Source organism: Podarcis raffonei, chromosome 18 (assembly GCF_027172205.1).
Source record: "Podarcis raffonei isolate rPodRaf1 chromosome 18, rPodRaf1.pri, whole genome shotgun sequence".
In the NCBI taxonomy this organism is placed as follows: Eukaryota; Metazoa; Chordata; class Lepidosauria; order Squamata; family Lacertidae; genus Podarcis; species Podarcis raffonei.
In genome coordinates, this window is record NC_070619.1 from 7,765,266 (window position 1) to 7,784,924 (window position 19,659).

General features: G+C 49.1%; 1 protein-coding gene across 7 annotated transcripts in view; it reads right to left on the reverse strand.

The window, feature by feature from the left end:
• Positions 1 to 19,659, reverse strand: part of FBN3 (fibrillin 3) — a 166,181-nt gene that overhangs the window by 114,892 nt on the left and 31,630 nt on the right. For all 7 annotated transcript variants that reach the window (XM_053372339.1, XM_053372342.1, XM_053372340.1 and 4 more), the window contains one exon: positions 1,428 to 1,625. In XM_053372339.1, coding sequence (XP_053228314.1) covers positions 1,428 to 1,625 — 198 coding nt within the window. The remainder of the gene's footprint in view (positions 1 to 1,427; positions 1,626 to 19,659) is intronic.

The window sequence follows — 19,659 nt, forward strand, 5'->3', positions numbered from 1 at the left end:
AGTCTCTCAGCCTCACTCACCTCACAAAGTGTTTGTTGTGGGGGAGGAAGGGAAAGGAGAATGTTAGCCACTTTGAGACTCCTTAAAGGTAAAGGGACCCCTGACCATTAGGTCCTGTCGTGGCCGACTCTGGGGTTGCGGCGCTCATCTCACTTTGTTGGCCGAGGGAGCTGGTGTACAGCTTCCGGGTCATGTGGCCAGCATGACTAAGCCGGTTCCTTGCGAACCAGAGTAGCGCACGGAAACGCTGTTTGCCTTCTCGCCGGAGCGGTACCTATTTATCTACTTGCACTTTGGCGTGCTTTCGAACTGCTAGGTTCGCAGGAGCAGGGACCGAGCAACAGGAGCTCACCCCATTGCGGGGATTCAAACCACCGACCTTCTGATCGGCAAGTCCTAGGCTCAGTGGTTTAACCCACAGCGCCACCTGCGTCCCTTGAGACTCCTTAGGGTAGTGATAAAGCGGGATGTCAAACTCTTCTTCTTCTTCTCTCCCACCCTCTGAGCCAGGGGTCTGCAACCTAAGGCCCATGGACCACAAGCAGCCCACGGGGTCGTTTAACCGGCCCATGAGCCGCACCCGAACCGAGCCGCCCGTTCCGTGAGTCCCCGCGCACTGCACTAAACCAGCACGGCGACTCGCTTCCGCAGCGCCGGAAATCGCGCCTGCGCAGGCGCCAGAAGTCATGACTGTGCAGAAGGTGTGCACGCTGAATCCAGCCCACGGAGGAATCTCCGCTGGAGTGAACCAGCCCAGGTGAGGTAAACCTTGCTGACCCCTGCTCTGAGCGAAATTGTGCTTTGTAGCTGCTTGTCTGCTTTTGTGTGACATCAAATCAGCAAAAAAACCAACAACCCCATTTTCTTGTGTTTGGGGACTCCTGGTTTGACTGCTTCAAAGGAGTTTTAGAAGCAAGATGCAAGAAAACCCTCTCTTGGGCTCAAGGGAGAGAAACGTACCGTATTTTTTGCTCTATAAGACTCACTTTTCCCCTCCTAAAAAGTAAGGGGAAATGTGTGTGCGTCTTATGGAGCGAATGCAGGCTGCGCAGCTATCCCAGAAGCCAGAACAGCAAGAGGGATCGCTGCTTTCACTGCACAGCAATCCCTCTTGCTGTTCTGGCTTCTGAGATTCAGAATATTTTTTTCTTGTTTTCCTCCTCCAAAAACAGTCTTGTGGTCTGGTGCGTCTTATAGAGCGAAAAATACGGTATTTTTATCGGACGTCCTTTTGATTCCATCTCCCTTGAAAAGCAGCGGTTAAAGCCGCTCAAAACATCAACGGCTACAAAAGGCTCGTTTGAGCAGGACTCTTTCCGAAAGGGCAGCATCCAGCAGCTTTGGTGCCGCCACCGAAAAGGCCCCGTCAATCACGGCAATGGTTCTGAGCTTCCAATAGGGGCGAGGTGAGTCATGGAGGAACTTACCTTGGCAAGCGCCAGTGCGTATGTTAGGGATGAAGCCCCGGCGGCAGGGGTGGGGCTGGGCGGGGCACATCTCGCAAGGGTGGCCCCATGCTCGCCCGATGGTGGCGCAGCACATGGTCTTGGTGCAAACGATGCCACTGAGTTGCCCTTGGCACATCTGGTTGCTGACTTGGCTGAAGCAGGGGCCCGTGCGGTAATCTAGGAGAGGAAGAAGGAACAAGGAAAGGGGCGAGTTTAGGATTTTGTATCAAAATTTTTAAAAGCCAATGGAAGGCACTCCGGGCCACTGAGGCGACCTGAGCCTTGAACGACAGCAAAGGATTCAGGACAACCCCCAAGCTACAAAACATGTACAAACATCCATTCCGGAGCCCTGTTCACATCTAGAAGCAAACGTAACCCGTGCCTGTGCTTCTGCGCATGCGTGGGTCATGTTTCGGCGCTTCTGCGCATGTGCATGACGTCATTTTGAGCGTCTGCACATGCGCAAGTGGCGAAAGCCGGAAGTAACGCGCTCCATTACTTCCGGGTTGCTGCAGAGCGCAACTCGAACGCGCTCATCCCGAAGCACATTCGACCCGAGGTATGACTGTACAGTGGTACCTCGGGTTACATACGCTTCAGGTTACATACACTTCAAGTTACAGACTCCGCTAACCCAGAAATAGTGCTTCAGGTTAAGAACTTTGCTTCAGGATGAGTGCAGAAATCATGCAGCAGCAGGAGGCCCCATTAGCTAAAGTGGTGCTTCAGGTTAAGAACAGTTTCAGGTTAAGTTCGGACCTCCGGAACGAATTAAGTACTTAACCTGAGGTACCACTGTATGTGTGTTCTCTTTGCAGTTGGACAGCTCTTACAAAATCATATCCACATTTGGCTTGACGGTTCCAAAAATTGAGTTCTGTTCTGAGGAGACCCACTCAAATTACTGGACCTAAAGCAGTAGTCCCTTGATTTCAGTCTATCTCCTCAGAGTACGGCTAACACTGAATATAACCCATTGTCTATCAGCTTCCAACCTGGTCATCATTGCATTGTTATAGATGTTTCCTTCCTGCTTTCTACCTGCCTGAATTCCTCAGGTAGGCAGATGATGGTATTTTCGGAGCTAGCCGACCTGACCGGAAAAGTACGTGACCAGAAGGAGGAGGAGCAACAAGAGGAGTGGAAGAAATTCAAAGACTATTTAGCTAAATATCTTAAGATAATATAATTAGAATTACTTGCAAGTACCAAATAGACCTAGGATTTGAAAATGTGATGTGTAAAATATCATGTTAAAGTTAAAAATGAAAAGAAAGTAAGATGTTAATTGACCAAGTAAATTTTATGGGAAAATAGTTTTGGAAAACTGTTAGAATGATTTATACGGAAACTCAGCCAGGGGGATTCGAAGACGTCACCTAACAATGTTAACAAAAGTGGAATTATTATAATCAGGATAAATGTCTGTTAGTTTGTTGGTTTGTTTTGATTTTCTTTTTCTTATCTGTTTGTTATAAATTTATAAAATTAATAAAATCTTTTTTGGGGGGGAATGAATTCCACAGGTAGGCAGTTTCAACCTCAGCAGGCGATACAAGCATAAAAGAGAGAGATGTCAAAACTCTCTAAGTGTCCCTATTTTCCACGGACAGCTCCAGATTCCCAGAGGCCATCCCGGTTTCCCATTCAATCTCAGAATGTCCCGCTTTTCCTTTTTGTTGTTTAGTCATTTAGTCTTTTCCGACTCTTCGTGACCCCCTGGACCAGAGCACACCAGGCACTCCTGTCTTCCACTGCCTCCCGCAGTTTGGTCAAACTCATGCTGGTAGCTTCAAGAACACTGTCCCACCATCTCGTCCTTTGTCGTCCCCTTCTCCTTGTGCCCTCCATCTTTCCCAACATCAGGGTCTTTTCCAGGGAGTCTTCTCTTCTCATGAGGTGGCCAAAGTCTTGGAGCCTCAGCTTCAGGATCTGTCCTTCCAGTGAGCACTCAGGGCTGATTTCCTTCAGAATGGAGAGGTTTGATCTTCTTGCAGTCCATGGGACTCTCAAGAGTCTCCTCCAGCACCAGAATTCAAACATCACTACTGGGAAAACCAGAGCTTTAACTATATGGACCTTTGTTGGCAAGGTGATGTCTTGCTTTTTAAGATGCTGTCTAGGTTTGCCATCACTTTTCTCCCAAGAAGCAGGCGTCTCTTAATTTCGTGACTTTTCCTTAAAGGTAAAGGGACCCCTGACCATTAGGTCCAGTCGTGGCCGACTCTGGGGTTGCGGCGCTCATCTCGCTTTATTGGCCGAGGGAGCCGATGTACAGCTTCCGGGTCATGTGGCCAGCATGACTAAGCCGCTCCTGGCGAACCAGAGCAGTGCATGGAAACGCCGTTTACCTTCCCGCCGGAGCGGTGCCTATTTATCTACTTGCACTTGGACGTGCTTTTGAACTGCTAGGTGGGCAGGAGCAGGGACCGAGCAACGGGAGCTTACCCCGTCATTGCAGGGATTCAAACCGCCGACCTTCTGATTGGCAAGTCCTAGGCTCTGTGGTTTAATCCACAGTGCCACCTGTGTCCTTAGGATGTGCCTATTTCCGCTGGAGAAACGTTGGAGGGTATGAGCTCTCCCCAGGAAACCCAAAAGCATAGCTGGGATGAGAGCGGCTGCCTTTTTCCTCCACAGGCCTCATGTATTTCCACACAACCCAAACAAGGCCAAATATTTTCTACAGGGGATTGCCGGGTGATCGGAAACAGATTGCGGGACGCGGCTCTCTTCCCTATTTTGCAGCCGCGCGACGTCTCTACAGCTCATTAGGACCCAAACTTCATGTGTAACCGTTTAGCTCATTCTACCAAAAAGGAGAGAGGTTAAAACGGAATCTTTTCATAATGTGGAACAGTTGGTTTCCCCTCCTTCCAAACAGAAAACGTAATTAAAACGAGCAGGGGGGTGGAATTATCCATCCATCGTGAAATGTCCTGTGCTGAGTGAGAGAGTCTGTGCTTTGGAAGCTGGAGCAATTGAGGCGGATGTTCCAGAGGGATGCCTCTTCTGGGCTTTGACATACCCTGATAGTGTGTCTCTCCCACCGCAGGCTTAGAAATGGTTGAGGAAGGAGTGTCTGAGAGGAAATGGCAGATTTGTTGTTATTTAGTCGTGTCCGACTCTTCGTGACCCCCTGGACCAGAGCACGCCAGGCCCTCCTGTCTTCCACTGCCTCCCGCAGCTTGGTCAAACTCATGTTTGCAGCTTCAAGAACACTGTCCCACCATCTCGTCCTCTGTCATCCCTTTCTCCTTGTGCCCTCCATCTTTCCCAACGTCAGGGTCTTTTCCAGGGAGTCTTCTCTTCTCATGAGGAGGCCAAAGTCTTGGAGCCTCAGCTTCAGGATCTGTCCTTCCAGTGAGCACTCAGGGCTGATTTCCTTCAGAATGGAGAGGTTTGATCTCCTTGCAGTCCATGGGACTCTCAAGAGTCTCCTCCAGCACCAGAATTCAAAAGCACCAATTCTTCAGCGATCAGCCTTCTTTATGGTCCAGCTCTCACTTCCATACATCACTATTGGGGAAACCATAGCTTTAACTCTATGGACCTCTGTTGGCAAGGTGATGTCTCTGCTGGGCACCAGGAAGGATTAAGCCATTCCGGATATGCATCTTTCGGAGCACCAGCAACAGCTACTGTGTGCGGCGTTCAAGAGACGTAATGAGCCACGGGCTCGGAATAAGGCAGCTTCATAGAATTGTAGAGTTGGAAGGGACCTCCAAACATCATCTAGTCCAACCCTCCCAAAAGACCTACATTGGTTCCCAGTACGTTTCCGAGCACAATGCAAAGTGTCGTGCTGACCTTGAAAGCCCTAAACCAGGGGTCAGCAAACTTTTTCAGCAGGGGGCCGGTCCACTGTCCCTCAGACCTTGTGGGGGGGCTGGACTATATTTTGGAAAAATAAATAAAAATGAACGAATTCCTATGCCCCACAAATAACCCGGAGATGCATTTTATATAAAAGCAGACATTCTATTCATGTAAAAACACCACGCAGGCCCCCAAAATAATCCAGAGATGCATTTTAAATAGTTTCAGGTTAAGAACGGACCTCCAGAACGAATTAAGTTCTTAACCCAAGGTACCACTTAGAACCAAAGGCTGTTTAGTTTGTGGGTGGGATTTAGGTTGTTTTCAATGAATTCGTTTATTTGTTGTAGTAGTTCTGTGTATGTTTGTTTACTGACTGAGGGAAGCATAATTATATCTGCCTACTTCCAACGATAACTTGCTCTGCTTTATGTATTTGCTTCCTCTTGAAAACCTAATAAAACATATTTAATCATAACAATATAAATGTATTATTATTACTAATTGCTGGGAATTAAGTACTTAACCCAAGGTACCATTGTAATTCGTTCCAGAGGTCCGTTCTTAACCTGAAACTGTTCTTAACCTGAAGCACCACTTTAGCTAATGGGGCCTCCCGCCGCTGGAGCCCAGTTTCTGTTCTCATCCTGAAGCAAAGTTCTTAACCTGAAGCACTATTTCTGGGTTAGCGGAGTCTGTAACCTGAAGCGTATGTAACCCGAGGTACCACTGTACTTAATTCGTTCCACAGGTCCGTTCTTAACCTGAAACTGTTCTTAACCTGAAGCACCACTTTAGCTAATGGGGCCTCCCGCTGCTGCCAGAGCCCGATTTCTGTTCTCATCCTGAAGCAAAGTTCTTAACCCGAGGTACTATTTCTGGGTTAGCGGAGTCTGTAACCTGAAGCGTCTGTAACCCGAGGTAGCACTGTATACTACATTTTTTTAGATTTGCCTTGAGAGAGTCTTTGAACCTCTTTTGTTGACCACCAGCATTACGCTTTCCATTTTTAAGTTCGTTCACACACACACGCACACACACACACACAACCATTCATTCAGCCCCACCACCATTTGAACCACCCCCACATCCAATCACAAAGAAACCCCCACACTGCAAGGAAAACGTCTCCACAACAGTGCAAAAGAGAAAGACAGAGTGTGCGAGAGACGGAGGGAGGGGGAGAAGCAGACTCGTGCGAAGGAGGGAGGGGGGTCGGGAATTGCCAAAAATAGATCTTTTCGGATTTGGTTTCCAAGCCTAGGAAGGGAGCAGCGCCAAAGCAGCTTGTGAGTTTGAAGCAGACAGGCCAGGGCAGGTTGGCCTCGTGCCAAGAAACATCTGGGCCTGATTTTAATGGGTCATATGATTAAAGATTTAATGAGGCTCCAATCAAACTTTATTAAGGCTCGGGGACGTGATTCCTGCGCACCCACCCCACTTCCGTGCCCAAGGGGGGCTGGGCTCTGACCCCAGGTATGTTTGGAGCGCAGTCCGCCTCCCCAACAGCTTTGGAAAGGACCCAAGGAGCCACCTCCCCACATTCTCGCATGTCGGCTCCGAAAGTCGCCTTTCCGAAGGTCTCATCTGTCCAAAGTCAACCCGCTGGATTTGCCCCAGGGAACAAGGGAAGCTTTTCTTCTGAGGAAACCGGGCGCTGGATTGGGACGCGTCTCATGGCGCCGTCCTCACACGGAAAGCAGTTTCATACTGCTTTAAACCATTGCGGCTTCTCCACCGAAGACTCCTAGGAACTGCAGTCCACAAAGGGTCTGAGAGTTGCCAGGAAAGCTCTCTCAGTTCCCAAAATTGCCTGGGAAGAGTGAGCCGATTGGTTCAACCGCTCTGGGAACTGTAGCGCTGTTTGAGGGAGAAGCACCCTATGCCGTAGAATGAGAGGAATGGGCTCCCCAATTCTGGCAGCAATGGCTGGCTAGATTTCCGAATTAAAACGCAGTGTAGTGGTTAAGAGTTAAAACCAGTCTAGTGGTTAAGAGCAGTGGACTCGTAATCTGGTGAACTGGGTTCGCTTCCCTGCTCCTCCACATGCAGCTGCTGGGTGACCTTGGGCCAGTCACACTTCTCTGAAGTCTCTCAGCCTCACTCACCTCACAGAGTGTTTGTTGTGGGGGAGGAAGGGAAAGGAGATTGTTAGCCGCTTTGAGACTCCGTAAAGGTAAAGGGACCCCTGACCATAAGGTCCAGTCGTGACCGACTCTGGGGTTGCGGCGCTCATCTCGCTTTATTGGCCGAGGGAGCCAGCATACAGCTTCCGGGTCACGTGGCCAGCAGGACTAAGCCACTTCTGGCAAACCAGAGCAGCGCATGGAAATGCCGTTTACCTTCCCACCGGAGCGGTACCTATTTATCTACTTGCACTTTGACGTGCTTTCAAACTGCTAGGTTGGCAGGGGCAGGGACCGAGCAACGGGAGCTCACCCCATCATTGCGGGGATTCGAACCGCTGACCTTCTGATCGGCAAGTCCTAGGCTCTGTGGTTTAACCCACAGCCCCACACACGTCCCTTTCTTGAGACTCCTTAGGGTAGTGATAAAGCGGGCTATCAAATCCAAACTACTACTACTACTACTACTACTACTACTCCTCCTCCTCCTCTTCTTCTTCTTCTTCTTCTTCTTCTTCTTCTTCTTCTTCTTCTTCTTCTTCTTCAGGAGCCGTCTATAAACACCATCAAGTCTAGGGCAGGGATGGGAAGATCTATCGATTTTGGTTATCATTCTTCCGGTCTTAAGTTCAGTTCTGCGTGTTTTCATGCTGGTCCTGTTAGCTAGGGATGATGGGAGTTGTAGTCCCAAAACATCTGGAGGGCCGAGTTTGGAGACGCCTGCTCTAGGTGGTCCGAAAAAGGCATCCATTCTTCCATAAAACGCTCCTCATTAGATGGTCTTAATTCTGCTGTTACTTCCCCCCCAGTTCTGCCCTGTCCATAATCTTACTTATCCGTTCCTCTTTGGCAAGAACGCCTTCTGCTTTCCATTTTATTTATTTGTGCTTTTAAGTCGCGTTTCTATCTCGCGAACCGCCCTGGGATCTTTTGATGCCGGGCGGGATATAAATCAAATAAATGAATAATAATAATAATAATAAAGACCGAGCTACATTTCAGACAGATGCCCGCGGTGGAGATTGGCACTCGTTTCATCAGTGGCACAGATCTCTGCCACTCCAGCTTGCCTGGGGCTCACCCTGTTCCTCCTTGCATGCCATTTGGCCAGGTTTTATTTTTTCAGAGAAAGAGAGAGAACGAGAGAGAACGAGAGAGGTCCAAAGGATTTCTTCCCTTCCTTCCTTAAACAAACAAGCAGGCCAGCCAGCCAAACCTCCCTGGAATCGGATTCCTTTCCCACAACAGCGCTGGAAGGTTTTCCTCTCCAAACAGAGCTGGGGAATGCGGCTGGCAGGCTCTCCGGCCGGCAGAAAGGAGGTCAGTGGGGCACAGGCCGCCCTTGAAGGCCCGTCCGAGGCTGTTGTGGGAAGGTCGCCCTCCTGGCAAGGAGCGCCCCCCTCCCAGAGCCTGAGCCGGCCCCACCTTGCCGCTGCAGAAGAAGAAGAAGAGTTTGGATTTGATATCCCGCTTTATCACTACCCGAAGGAGTCTCGAAGCAGCTAACATTCTCCTTTCCCTTCTTCCCCCACAACAAACACTCTGTGAGGTGCGTGGGGCTGAGAGACTTCGGAGAAGTGTGACTGGCCCAGGGTCACCCAGCAGCTGCATGTGGAGGAGCGGGGAATCGAACCCGGTTCACCAGATCACGAGTCTACTGCTCTTAACCACTACACCACACTGGCTCTCTTCGGAATTAACCCATATTCCCCGTTTTCCAGGAACCGGGGAATCGCAGCGTTGGAAGGGACTCTGAGGGTCATCCAGCCCAACCGGCTGCAAATCAGGTCTCTGGTTGTTGTTTAGTCGTGTCCGCCTCTTTGTGACCTCCTGGACCAGGAGACTCTTGAGAGTCCCATGGACTGCAAGAAGATCAAACCTGTCCATTCTGAAGGAAATCAGCCCTGAGTGCTCACTGGAAGGACAGATCCTGAAGCTGAGGCTCCAAGACTTTGGCCACCTCAGGAGAAGAGAAGACTCCCTGGAAAAGACCCTGATGTTGGGAAAGATGGAGGGCGCAAGGAGAAGGGGACGACAGAGGACGAGATGGTGGGACAGTGTTCTCGAAGCTACCAACATGAGTTTGACCAAACTGCGGGAGGCAGTGGAAGACAGGAGTGCCTGGCGTGCTCTGGTCCAGGGGTCACGAAGAGTCGGAAACGACTAAACGACTAAACAACAACAAAGTTACATATGAATGAATTGCATATCGACGCAAATTAAGAATGGATAAATATGAAGAAATCTGGAAGGAATACTTAAGCAATAAGGCGGACAGTAGTGGGACGAGAGGTCTGGAAATATTGTTAAAAGGGTGTAGATATATAAAAGTAAAGGTAAAGGGACCCCTGACCGTTAAGTCCAGTCGTGGCTGACGCTGGGGTTGCGGCGCTCATCTCGCTTTACTGGACGAGGGAGCCAGCGTACAGCTTCCGGGTCATGTGGCCAGCAGGACTAAGCCGCTTCTGGCAAACCAGAGCAGCGCACGGAAACGCCATTTACCTTCCCGCCGGAGCAGTACCTGTTTATCTACTTGCACTTTGACGTGCTTTTGAACTGCTAGGTTGGCAGGAGCAGGGACCGAGCAACGGGAGCTCACCCCTTCACGGGGATTCGAACCGCCTTCCTTCTGATCGGCAAGCCCTAGGCTCTGTGGTTTAACCCATAGCGCCACCTGCGTCCCTAGTTATAGGTATATCAGTACTCAAATCTGAATTGTTAAATTGTGTTATGAGTGTTATTGTGGTTTTTGTTGTATGTGTTTTTGGTGGTTGCTGTATGTACTGAAAAAAATGATTAAATAAAGTAAGCAATAATAATAAAAAAGACGTAAGGAATTGCGTTTAGTCCCCACACTCCCTGAAAATTTAAATGCTGCAGTGACAGAAAAGCTGTCCACATGGCCGGAGCTTGGGTTTCATGGTAGTGCCCGTTTGCCATCAGGAAACTGTAAATCCAGCCAGCGGAAAAGCCAGCAAGATTGCGTCTCGCTCTTCGATTTCCTCTTGGGTGTTTTTTCAGCCCTCGGAATGTCTGGCCCTGCAAAGGGAAGCCGGCCAGATTTTCCCTTTCTACAAATAACCAAAACACGGGAATGTGATTCCCTGAACAATGAGGTAAGGGAGCGGAGAGGTGGCCTGTGCGTGCGTCTCAGCCTTAGCAGGAGATGAACAAATTTCATGTTTCTCTGCCCCTCTGGTTCTCTGCCCTGGATTCACTTATCCACATTTCTGCAGCAATTCTGGGGACAACATTATTATTATTATTATTATTATTATTATTATTATTATTATTATTAGGTTCCATTGATTTATTGGTTGGTTTGATGCCTGTATAGGAGACTCTGTTTTTAAATGTGTGATGTTGTGTTGTGTTTTATGTATGGAAAGAAAGAAAGAAAGAAAGAAAGAAAGAAAGAAAGAAAGAAGAAAGAAAGAAGAAAATAGGAAGGAATGAAGGAAAGAAAGAAGAAAATAAGGAAGGAAGGAAGGAAGGAAGGAAATGGAAGGAAGGTAGGAAGGAAGGATGGAAGGAAGGAAGGAAGGAAGGAAGGAAGGAAAGAAGGAAATAGGAAGGAAGGAAGGAAGGAAATGGAAGGAAGGAAGGAAGGAAGGAAGGAAGGAAGGAAGGAAATGGAAGGAAGGTAGGAAGGAAGGAAGGAAGGAAGGAAGGAAGGAAGGAAGGAAAGAAAGAAAGAAGGAAAAGGAAGGAAGGAAGGAAGGAAGGAAGGAAGGAAGGAAGGAAGGAAGGAGAAATTAAGGAGGGAAGGAAGGAAGGAGAAAATAAGAAAGGGAGGGAGGGAGGGAGGGAAGGAAGGAAATTATTATTATTATTATTATTATTATTATTATTATTATTATTATTATTAACTTCTGCTATGTGAGTATCTCCACTAGCAGAACTGCTTCACTGAATAACCCCCACTGAAGTTAACGGACCCAAGCTAGTCATCTCCATCATTCACAATGGGTTCGCTCTGATCAAACGCAGTAAAGACGGACTTATGAGCTCACAGAATCGCACTCTTAATGAACTTCCTGAAGTGCCTGTTTGCGTTTGCAGTCACTTCTCAAAGCGCCTGACACATCCGCTCCTTCAGCTGATACACTTATGGGCTAATTTGCATCTCCTATTTCTGAACAATAACACTTGACTCCGAGAAAGAACAATGAACCCTTGTGTTAGGAAGCCGGCGGTAAAGAATTTTTCCTTTGTTTCATGCTAGGAAGCAAGGCTTGGATGAAGAATTAGTCATACTATGGCATGGGTCGGTAAACTAAGGTCCGGGGGCCGGATCCGGCCCAATCGCCTTCTCAATCCGGCCCGCGGACGGTCAGGGAATCAGCGTGTTTTTACATGAGTAGAATGTGTGCTTTTCTTTAAAACGCATCTCTGGGTTAGTTGTGGGGCATAGGAATTCGTTCATTATTTTTTTCCAAAATATAGTCCGGCCCCCCACAAGGTCTGAGGGACAGTGGACTGGCCCCCTGCTGAAAAGGTTTGCTGACCCCTGTACTACGGCCAGGTCTCTGCATCAGACGTTTAAAGCACTATGATACGACCTCAGATACAATTCCAACAGATCCCACATGAAAAATGTCCCTGTGGAGATGGCAGTCGTGAATTGGTGGCGCATGCCCTTCTGGCTTGCCCTCTTTATAAAGACTTGAGGAATGAGATTATCACCCTTCTTTTATTGTCCATTCCGGGTCACCCAACCACTGCCTCAGTGTCCTTTCTCCTGGCAGATAAAGATGAGAAGGCGACAGCAAAGGTGGCAAGGTTTTTAGCTGGGGCAATCAGAATAAGATCCACTATTTGACTATTGATTCAAAACCCTAAAATGTATTTTATATAATTGACTTTTTACTTCTATTCTTAGTGAGAGCTGGACCATAAAGAAGGCTGGTCGCCAAAGAACGGATGCTTTTGGATTATGGTGCTGGAGGAGACTCTTGAGAGTCCCATGGACTGCAAGAAGATCAAACCGATCCATTCTGAAGGAAATCAGCCCTGAGTGCTCACTGGAAGGACAGATCCTGAAGCTGAGGCTCCAAGACTTTGGCCACCTCATGAGAAGAGAAGACTCCCTGGAAAATACCCTGATGTTGGGAAAGATGGAGGGCACAAGGAGAAGGGGATGACGGAGGACGAGATGGTGGGACAGTGTTCTCGAAGAGACCAGCATGAGTTTGACCAAACTGCGGGAGGCAGTGGAAGACAGGAGTACCTGGTGTGCTCTGGTCCAGGGGGTCACGAAGAGTCGGACACGACTAAACAACAAAAATTTCTATTCTTTGTACAGTGGTAGTTTGGGTTACATACGCTTCAGGTTACAGACTCCGCTAACCCAGAAATATTACCTCGGGTTAAGAACTTTGCATCAGGATGAGAACAGAAATCGTGCTTCGGCGGCGCGGCGGCAGCAGCAGGCCCCATTAGCTAAAGTGGTGCTTCAGGTTAAGAACAGTTTCAGGTTAAGAACAGACTTCCAGAATGAATTAAGTTCTTAACCTGAGGTACCACTGTATATCGTATTCTTATTTTATTGCTATGGCCGATGGCTGATGCAAATAAAGATTCATCCATTCATTCTTGGGGACGTCGTCTGCTTCTTGGGGAAGGGAAAAATTTCGGAGGGATGTGGGTTTCGAAGGGAAGCCACATTCCAGTTTGTGCATGGGTTCAGGAAGTACAAATTGGATGGAGGAAATTTCTCCCCACAACTCTCCAAAGAACCTCAACCAAATCCCCGCCCCAACCAATTGGCGATGACGGAGGCTCACGGCTATGATGCCTTCATTTGCCATTTGAGCCAGTGTGGTGTAGTGGTTAAGAGCGGTAGACTCGTAATCTGGTGAACCGGGTTCGCTTCCCCGCTCCTCCACCTGCAGCTGCTGGGTGACCTTGGGCCAGTCACACTTCTCTGAAGTCTCTCAGCCCCACTCACCTCACAGAGGGTTTTTTGTGGAGGAGGAAGGGAAAGGAGAATGTGAGCCGCTTTGAGACTCCTTCCGGTAGTGATAAAGCAAGATATCAAATCCAAACTCCTCTTCTTCTTCTTCTTCTCCTCCTTCTCCCAGACCTACAAATCCCAGAAGCCCTAACAAACTACAATTCCCAGGATCCTTTGGTCCTCGAGACCCACTTCATTGCCTTCCAGATCCCTTGCGCTCTCAAGCAGATACCGTATTTTTTGCTCTATAAGACTCACTTCCCCCCCCCTAAAAAGTAAGGGGAAATGTGTGTGCGTCTTATGGGGCGAATGCAGGCTGTGCAGCTATCCCAGAAGCGAGAAGAGCAAGAGGGATCGCTGCTTTTGCTGCGTAACGATCCCTCTAGTTGTTCTGGCTTCTGAGATTCAGAATATTTTTTTTCTTGTTTTCCTCCTCCAAAAACTAGGTGCGTCTTGCGGTCTGGTGCGTCTTACAGAGCGGAAAATACAGTAGGTTCCCAAATGTGGCTGGAGCAGCTTCGATACGGATGTGCCAGCCAGCCCCCTTCTTCCAGCTCCCCCACTACACACACACACAAAAAATGTGTGTCTGTTAGGGGCAGGAAATGATCCAAGTGGGAATTGACACAACTCTCCTCATTAAGCGATTTGCCTCTGAAGTGGGCACCGCAATCAGAGTGCCAAGTTCTTAACAAAGACGTCTCTCTCTCTCTCTCTGTCTATCCCCCACTGTGTGGGTCTTTGTGGGTTTGGCATGTAGGGTCCGCGGGAGGGCAAATTTGGCACAGGTGGGATTGGGAAAGTGGCAGTCATTTGCTTTTGCTTTTTTAAAAAGCACACAAACAGGAATGGAGGGGTGGTGTGTGTGTGTTTGCACCAAATGCCCAGTCCAGAAATTTATTTTCCTTTCTAGGTAAAGGGACCCCTGACCATTAGGTCCAGTCGTGACCGACTCTGGGGTTGCCGCGCTCATCTCGCTTTACTGGCCGAGGGAGCCGGCGTACAGCTTCCGGGTCATGTGGCCAGCAGGACTAAGCCACTTCTGGCGAACCAGAGCAGCGCACGGAAACACCGTTTACCTTCCCGCCGGAGCAGTACCTATTTATCTACTTGCACTTTGATGTGCTTTCGAACTGCTAGGTTGGCAGGAGCAGGGACCGAGCAACGGGAGCTCACCCCGTCGCAGGGATTTGAACCGCCAACCTTCTGATCAGCAAGTCCTAGGCTCTGTGGTTTAACCCACAGCGCCACCCACGTCCCTTTCTAAGAAACGGGCAAAACCTCCCAACTCCTTGAGAGTCCCTCAGAGCAGATACAGTTGTACCTTGGATCTCAAACGCCTCAGCTCCCGAACAAATCAGCTCCCAAACGATCGAAACCCGGAAGTGAGTGTTCCGGTTTGCGAACTATTTTTGGAAGCCAAACGTCCAGCGGGGCTTCCGATTGGCTGCAGGAGTTTCCTGCAGCCAATCAGAAGCTGTGCCTTGGTTTCCGAACATTTTGGAAGTCGAACGGACTTCCGGAACGGATTCCGTTCGACTTCCGAGGCACGACTGTACTCTTCTCCTTTGACGTCTCCCGCGGAAAAGAAATTGCCCAAGCGCCAATCAAAAACCCGAGAAATTTGAGATCAAAATGACGAAACGTCGTAGAATATCTAAAGAACTATTATAGTTGCATGAAAACGCAAGCTGGATTTGAAATGCGAGTAACCGAAGAAAGACATGAAGGCTAATAATATGTGGAGAGATATAAATTAAAATACACAACATTAAACACAGAATACCGTGGGGGTGGGAACGAGATGGGAAGTCGATGAATAAAGTAAAGGTATTGTTGATGGTGCAGAATGTAAGCTTCTGAAAAACCAAATACAGTGGTACCTCAGATTACATACGCTTCAGGTTGCATATGCTTCAGGTTACATACTCTACTAACCCAGAAATAGTGCTTCAGGTTAAGAACTTTGTTTCAGGTTGAGAACAGAAATCGTGCTCCAGCGGCACGGCAGCAGCAGGAGGCCCCATTAGCTAAAGTGGTGCTTCAGGTTAAGAACAGTTTCAGGTTAAGTACGGACCTCCGGAACAAATTAAGTTCTTAACCCGAGGTACCACTGTAAACATTTTCTTTTGTGGGGGGAAACCCTCAATAAATACATAAATACTTAATAAATAAAAGAATAACAGATGCAGTCTACACAGAACTGAATATCCTTATGCATCAGCTTACAGCACCCAGGGATTGACAGCTGATTGACAGGTGAGCATCACTCTGGGGATATGGGTTTTGGAGGAATCCACAACAAAGGGAGCGGACCATACCCCCGGGAGGGGGAAATCTGTGGGGTACTGTTGGTTCTTCGTTGCTGGAAGCTGAGAGCGAGGCTGGCAGGGAGAGGGCGCTTTGAAACTCTATCCTATCTCTGCTGCACACACAGCAAGCCCTCTGTTTGTCTTGGCCGGGGCGAGTCGGTGTGTAGACACAGCTGCGAAGCTTGTTTCATCTCCAGCTCTGAGCCAAATCCATTCACCACAAAGCAAAAAATGGAGGGGGGAGCATTTGATTCAAGGCTTTTGTACCTTACAAGCTCTCTCCAAAGCATAGCTGTCAATTTACAGATTTGAAAATAAGGGACCAGCAGCCTTGAAAATAAGGGACCAGCAGCCTCGAAAATAAGGGACCAGCAGCCAAAATAAGGGATTTTAGACAACCAGTTAAAAGGGACCAGATAATTTTGGAGAGCAGCGCCGGTTTTTAGCCCTGCTCAAGACACCAGCCGATGAAACGCTGCAATTAAATAACTACAAGCCGCAACCACTTTTCGTGCAAAACGAAGTCCAAGCTACGAAGATGCTGCTGCAGTTCTGTAGCTTTTCTCTCGTGCTCCATCTGCAGCTCTCAGTTCCATCAGGCGGGGCGGGAGGAAGGGGGGGGAATAGCGCCCGAAGTAAACCCGCAGATCAGACCATCTATGCTAGTCTACCACTACAAATCTATGGGAGAAGCGCTTGTGGTCCTTCCCTTGTAGCCCTTGGAACACCTGCCCGCTCCTCCGCCTCCTCCTCTTCCTCCTCTCTCTGAACTGCTTTCTCTATGGTTGCCCTCGCTCTCCTCTCAAGGCTCCTCAGCAATTCATAGACCATGCCAGGCCGCCCATCTCATTCGGGTCCTTCGGCGGCACAGCGGGAGCAGCGGTGACAGGCAGAGGGGAGGCCCCAGGCAGAGACGCTCAGTTCGGCGGCCGCGAGGAGGATGGTGACGGAAGGGCCCGAGGTTCCCACCAGTCCCGGCGGGGACAGGTTCCCGGGGGCCGAGGCTGGTGAGAGGAGGCCGGAGGGGGGCGGACTGGGCAGCCAAGCAACACAGTTGGAGCCTCCCTCCTCCCTGGCTGGCAGGGAGGGAGAGAGAGGAGCTGCTTCCTTTGAAACCCGGGAAATTTAAGGGACATTCATCAATAAGGGACAGCAGCGGGACACGGCGCTGGGATAAGGGAGTTTCCCACCAAATAAGGGACAGTTGACAGCTATGCTCCACAGTTGGCGCGAGGCACGGAACGGGTGCAGGGCAGCGACGATTGCCATGCACTTAGGACGCAGCCTGGGATCAAATCTATGAGCCTCTCCATCCGGTTTAAACGTCCCAATTTGAACACATCCCAGGCTGCCTTCTTTCAACATGTTGCTACGCATCAGATCTTATTCGAATAAATAAACCTACCCGGACCATGAAGTCATCTTCTGAGGCCCTCCTTCGTGTGCCTCCTCCTTGAAAGGTCCAGAGGGTGGCAACACAAAAACGGGGCCTTCTTTGCAGTGGCTCCCCATCTGTGGAACGCTCTCCCCAGGGAAGTTCGCCTGGCGCCTTCATTATATACCTTTAGGCGCCAGGCGAAAACAATGCTTCTTAACCAAGCCTTTGGTTCATCTGATTTACATCCTATGCCCTTTTAAAATGTGGGGGTTTTTTGGGGGGTGCTATTGGGTTGTTGTTTTTATTTTTTATTATGTATTTTGTGGTTTTGATTTTATTCTGTGAATCGCCCTGAGACCCCTGGGTATAGGGCGGTATGTTGTTGTTGTTGTTGTTTAGTCGTTTAGTTGTGTCCAGCTCTTCGTGACCCCCTGGACCAGAGCACGCCAGGCCCTCCTGTCTTCCACTGCCTCCCGCAGTTTGGTCCGACTCATGCTGGTAGCTTCGAGAACACTGTCCCACCATCTCCTCCTCTGTCGTCCCCTTCTCCTTGTGCCCTCCATCTTTCCCAACGTCAGGGTCTTTTCCAGGGAGTCTTCTCTTCTCATGAGGTGGCCAAAGTATTGGAGCCTCAGCTTCACGATCTGTCCTTCCAGTGAGCACTCAGGACTGATTTCCTTCAGAATGGAGAGGTTTGATCTCCTTGCAGTCCATGGGACTCTCAAGAGTCTCCTCCAACACCAGAATTCAAAAGCATCAATTCTTCGGCGATCAGCCTTCTTTATGGTCCAGCTCTCACTTCCATACATCACTACTGGGAAAACCATAGCTTTAACTATACGGACCTTTGTTGGCAAGGTGATGTCTCTGCTTTTTAGGATGCTGTCTAGGTTTGTCATTGGTGAGTAGACCCACTGAAATCGATGGACTACATTAGTCATGCCTGTTAATTTCAGTGGGACAATTCAGAGAAGGATTTAGCTGGATTCAGCCCCAACGATCGTAGCCAAGGCAGTGTTTATGCAATTTTTGGAACTATATCCTTGATTCCATCCCAGATACAATTTTCAGTGCTATCCGGGTTCTGACAAGTGATGGCTTCAGAAGAACTTAGGGTAGCATAGCCAGCGCAGAGCTAAGTTACAGCCACATAAGCATGGAATAGTACAATTGGAAGGGACCCAAAGGTCATCTAGTCCAACCCGCCGCAATGCAGGAATCTCAGCTAAAGCATCCATGACAGATGGTCATCCAACCTCTGCTTAAAAACCTCCGAGGAAGGAGAGTCCACAGTCATCTCCAGTGTCAAACAGCTCTTACTGTCAGAAACTTGTTCCAGATATTTGGTTGTAACCTCCTTCCTTGTAGCTTGAAGCCATGGCTTCGAGTCCTACCCTCTGAAGCAGGAGAAAGCAAGCATGTTCCTTCTTCCATGGGACAGCCCTTGAGATATTTGAAGATGGCTATCACATCTCCACCTTTTCCAGGCTAAATATACCCAACTCCCTCGACTGTTCCTCATCAGGCCTGGCTTCTAGATCCTCCAGGTTGCCTACATCCTTCTTAAACTGTGGTGCCCAGAATTGGACTACGCGGGAGTAGACCCCGCAGAAATTAATTGCCTAAATGAGTCGCGCCTGTTAAATTTCAGTGGGCCGATTCGGAGAAGAATTTAGCTGGCTTCAGCCCCGACGGCTGCAGCCAAACGCAGCGTTGATGCTATTTTGGGAACCTGAAAGAGTATATTCTTGATTCTGTCCCAGAGACGATGTTCAGTGCTGTCCAGGTTCTGACTTTGAGTGATGGCTTCGGAAGACGTTTGGGCTGTAGCCAGTGTAGAGCTACGTCGTAGCCAGTTAACGTGACCCTTGCTCCCCTGGCAAAATGGTTTGCGCTGGAGGGCATGTTTGCGCAGAAAAGAAGTTGCTGGGAACTTCGTGGCACAGCCGAAATCCAGTGAATTACTCTAGTGTTGGATTCCTTGGTTGCACAATATTGAAACTCACCTGTCTGCTAGTGCAAGAGCCTTGGCGGACAGAGGATGTTGGGTACAGTCCCACAAGTGCAAAGGGCCTCCGTCTTGACATAAAGGTAAAGGGACCATTAGGTTCATTTGTGACCGACTCTGGGGTTGCGGTGCTCATCTCGCTTTATTGGCCGAGGGAGCCGGCGTACAGCTTCCGGGTCATGTGGCCAGCACGACTAAACCGCTTCTGGCGAACCAGAGCAGCGCACGGAAGCGCCGTTTACCTTCCCGCCGGGGTGTTGCCTATTGATCTACTTGCACTTTGATGTGCTTTCGGACTGCTAGGTTGGCAGGAGCAGGGACCGAGCGACGGGAGCTCACCCTGTTGCGGGGATTCGAACCGCCGACCTTCTGATCGGCAAGCCCTATGCTCTGTGGTTTAACCCACAGTCCATGTTATACCTAACTGCAAATTCAAATGTATCCCTATCGCGTTTTATGACTTCCTTGATATTGTATGTGGGCTGGAACTGGTCTGTGACCGAAATAAGAAAATTCATTCGTTCATTCTAGCATTGGATTCCTTGGTTGCAGAATACAGCGGTACCTCGGGTTACAGATGCTTCAGGTTACATACGCTTCAGGTTACAG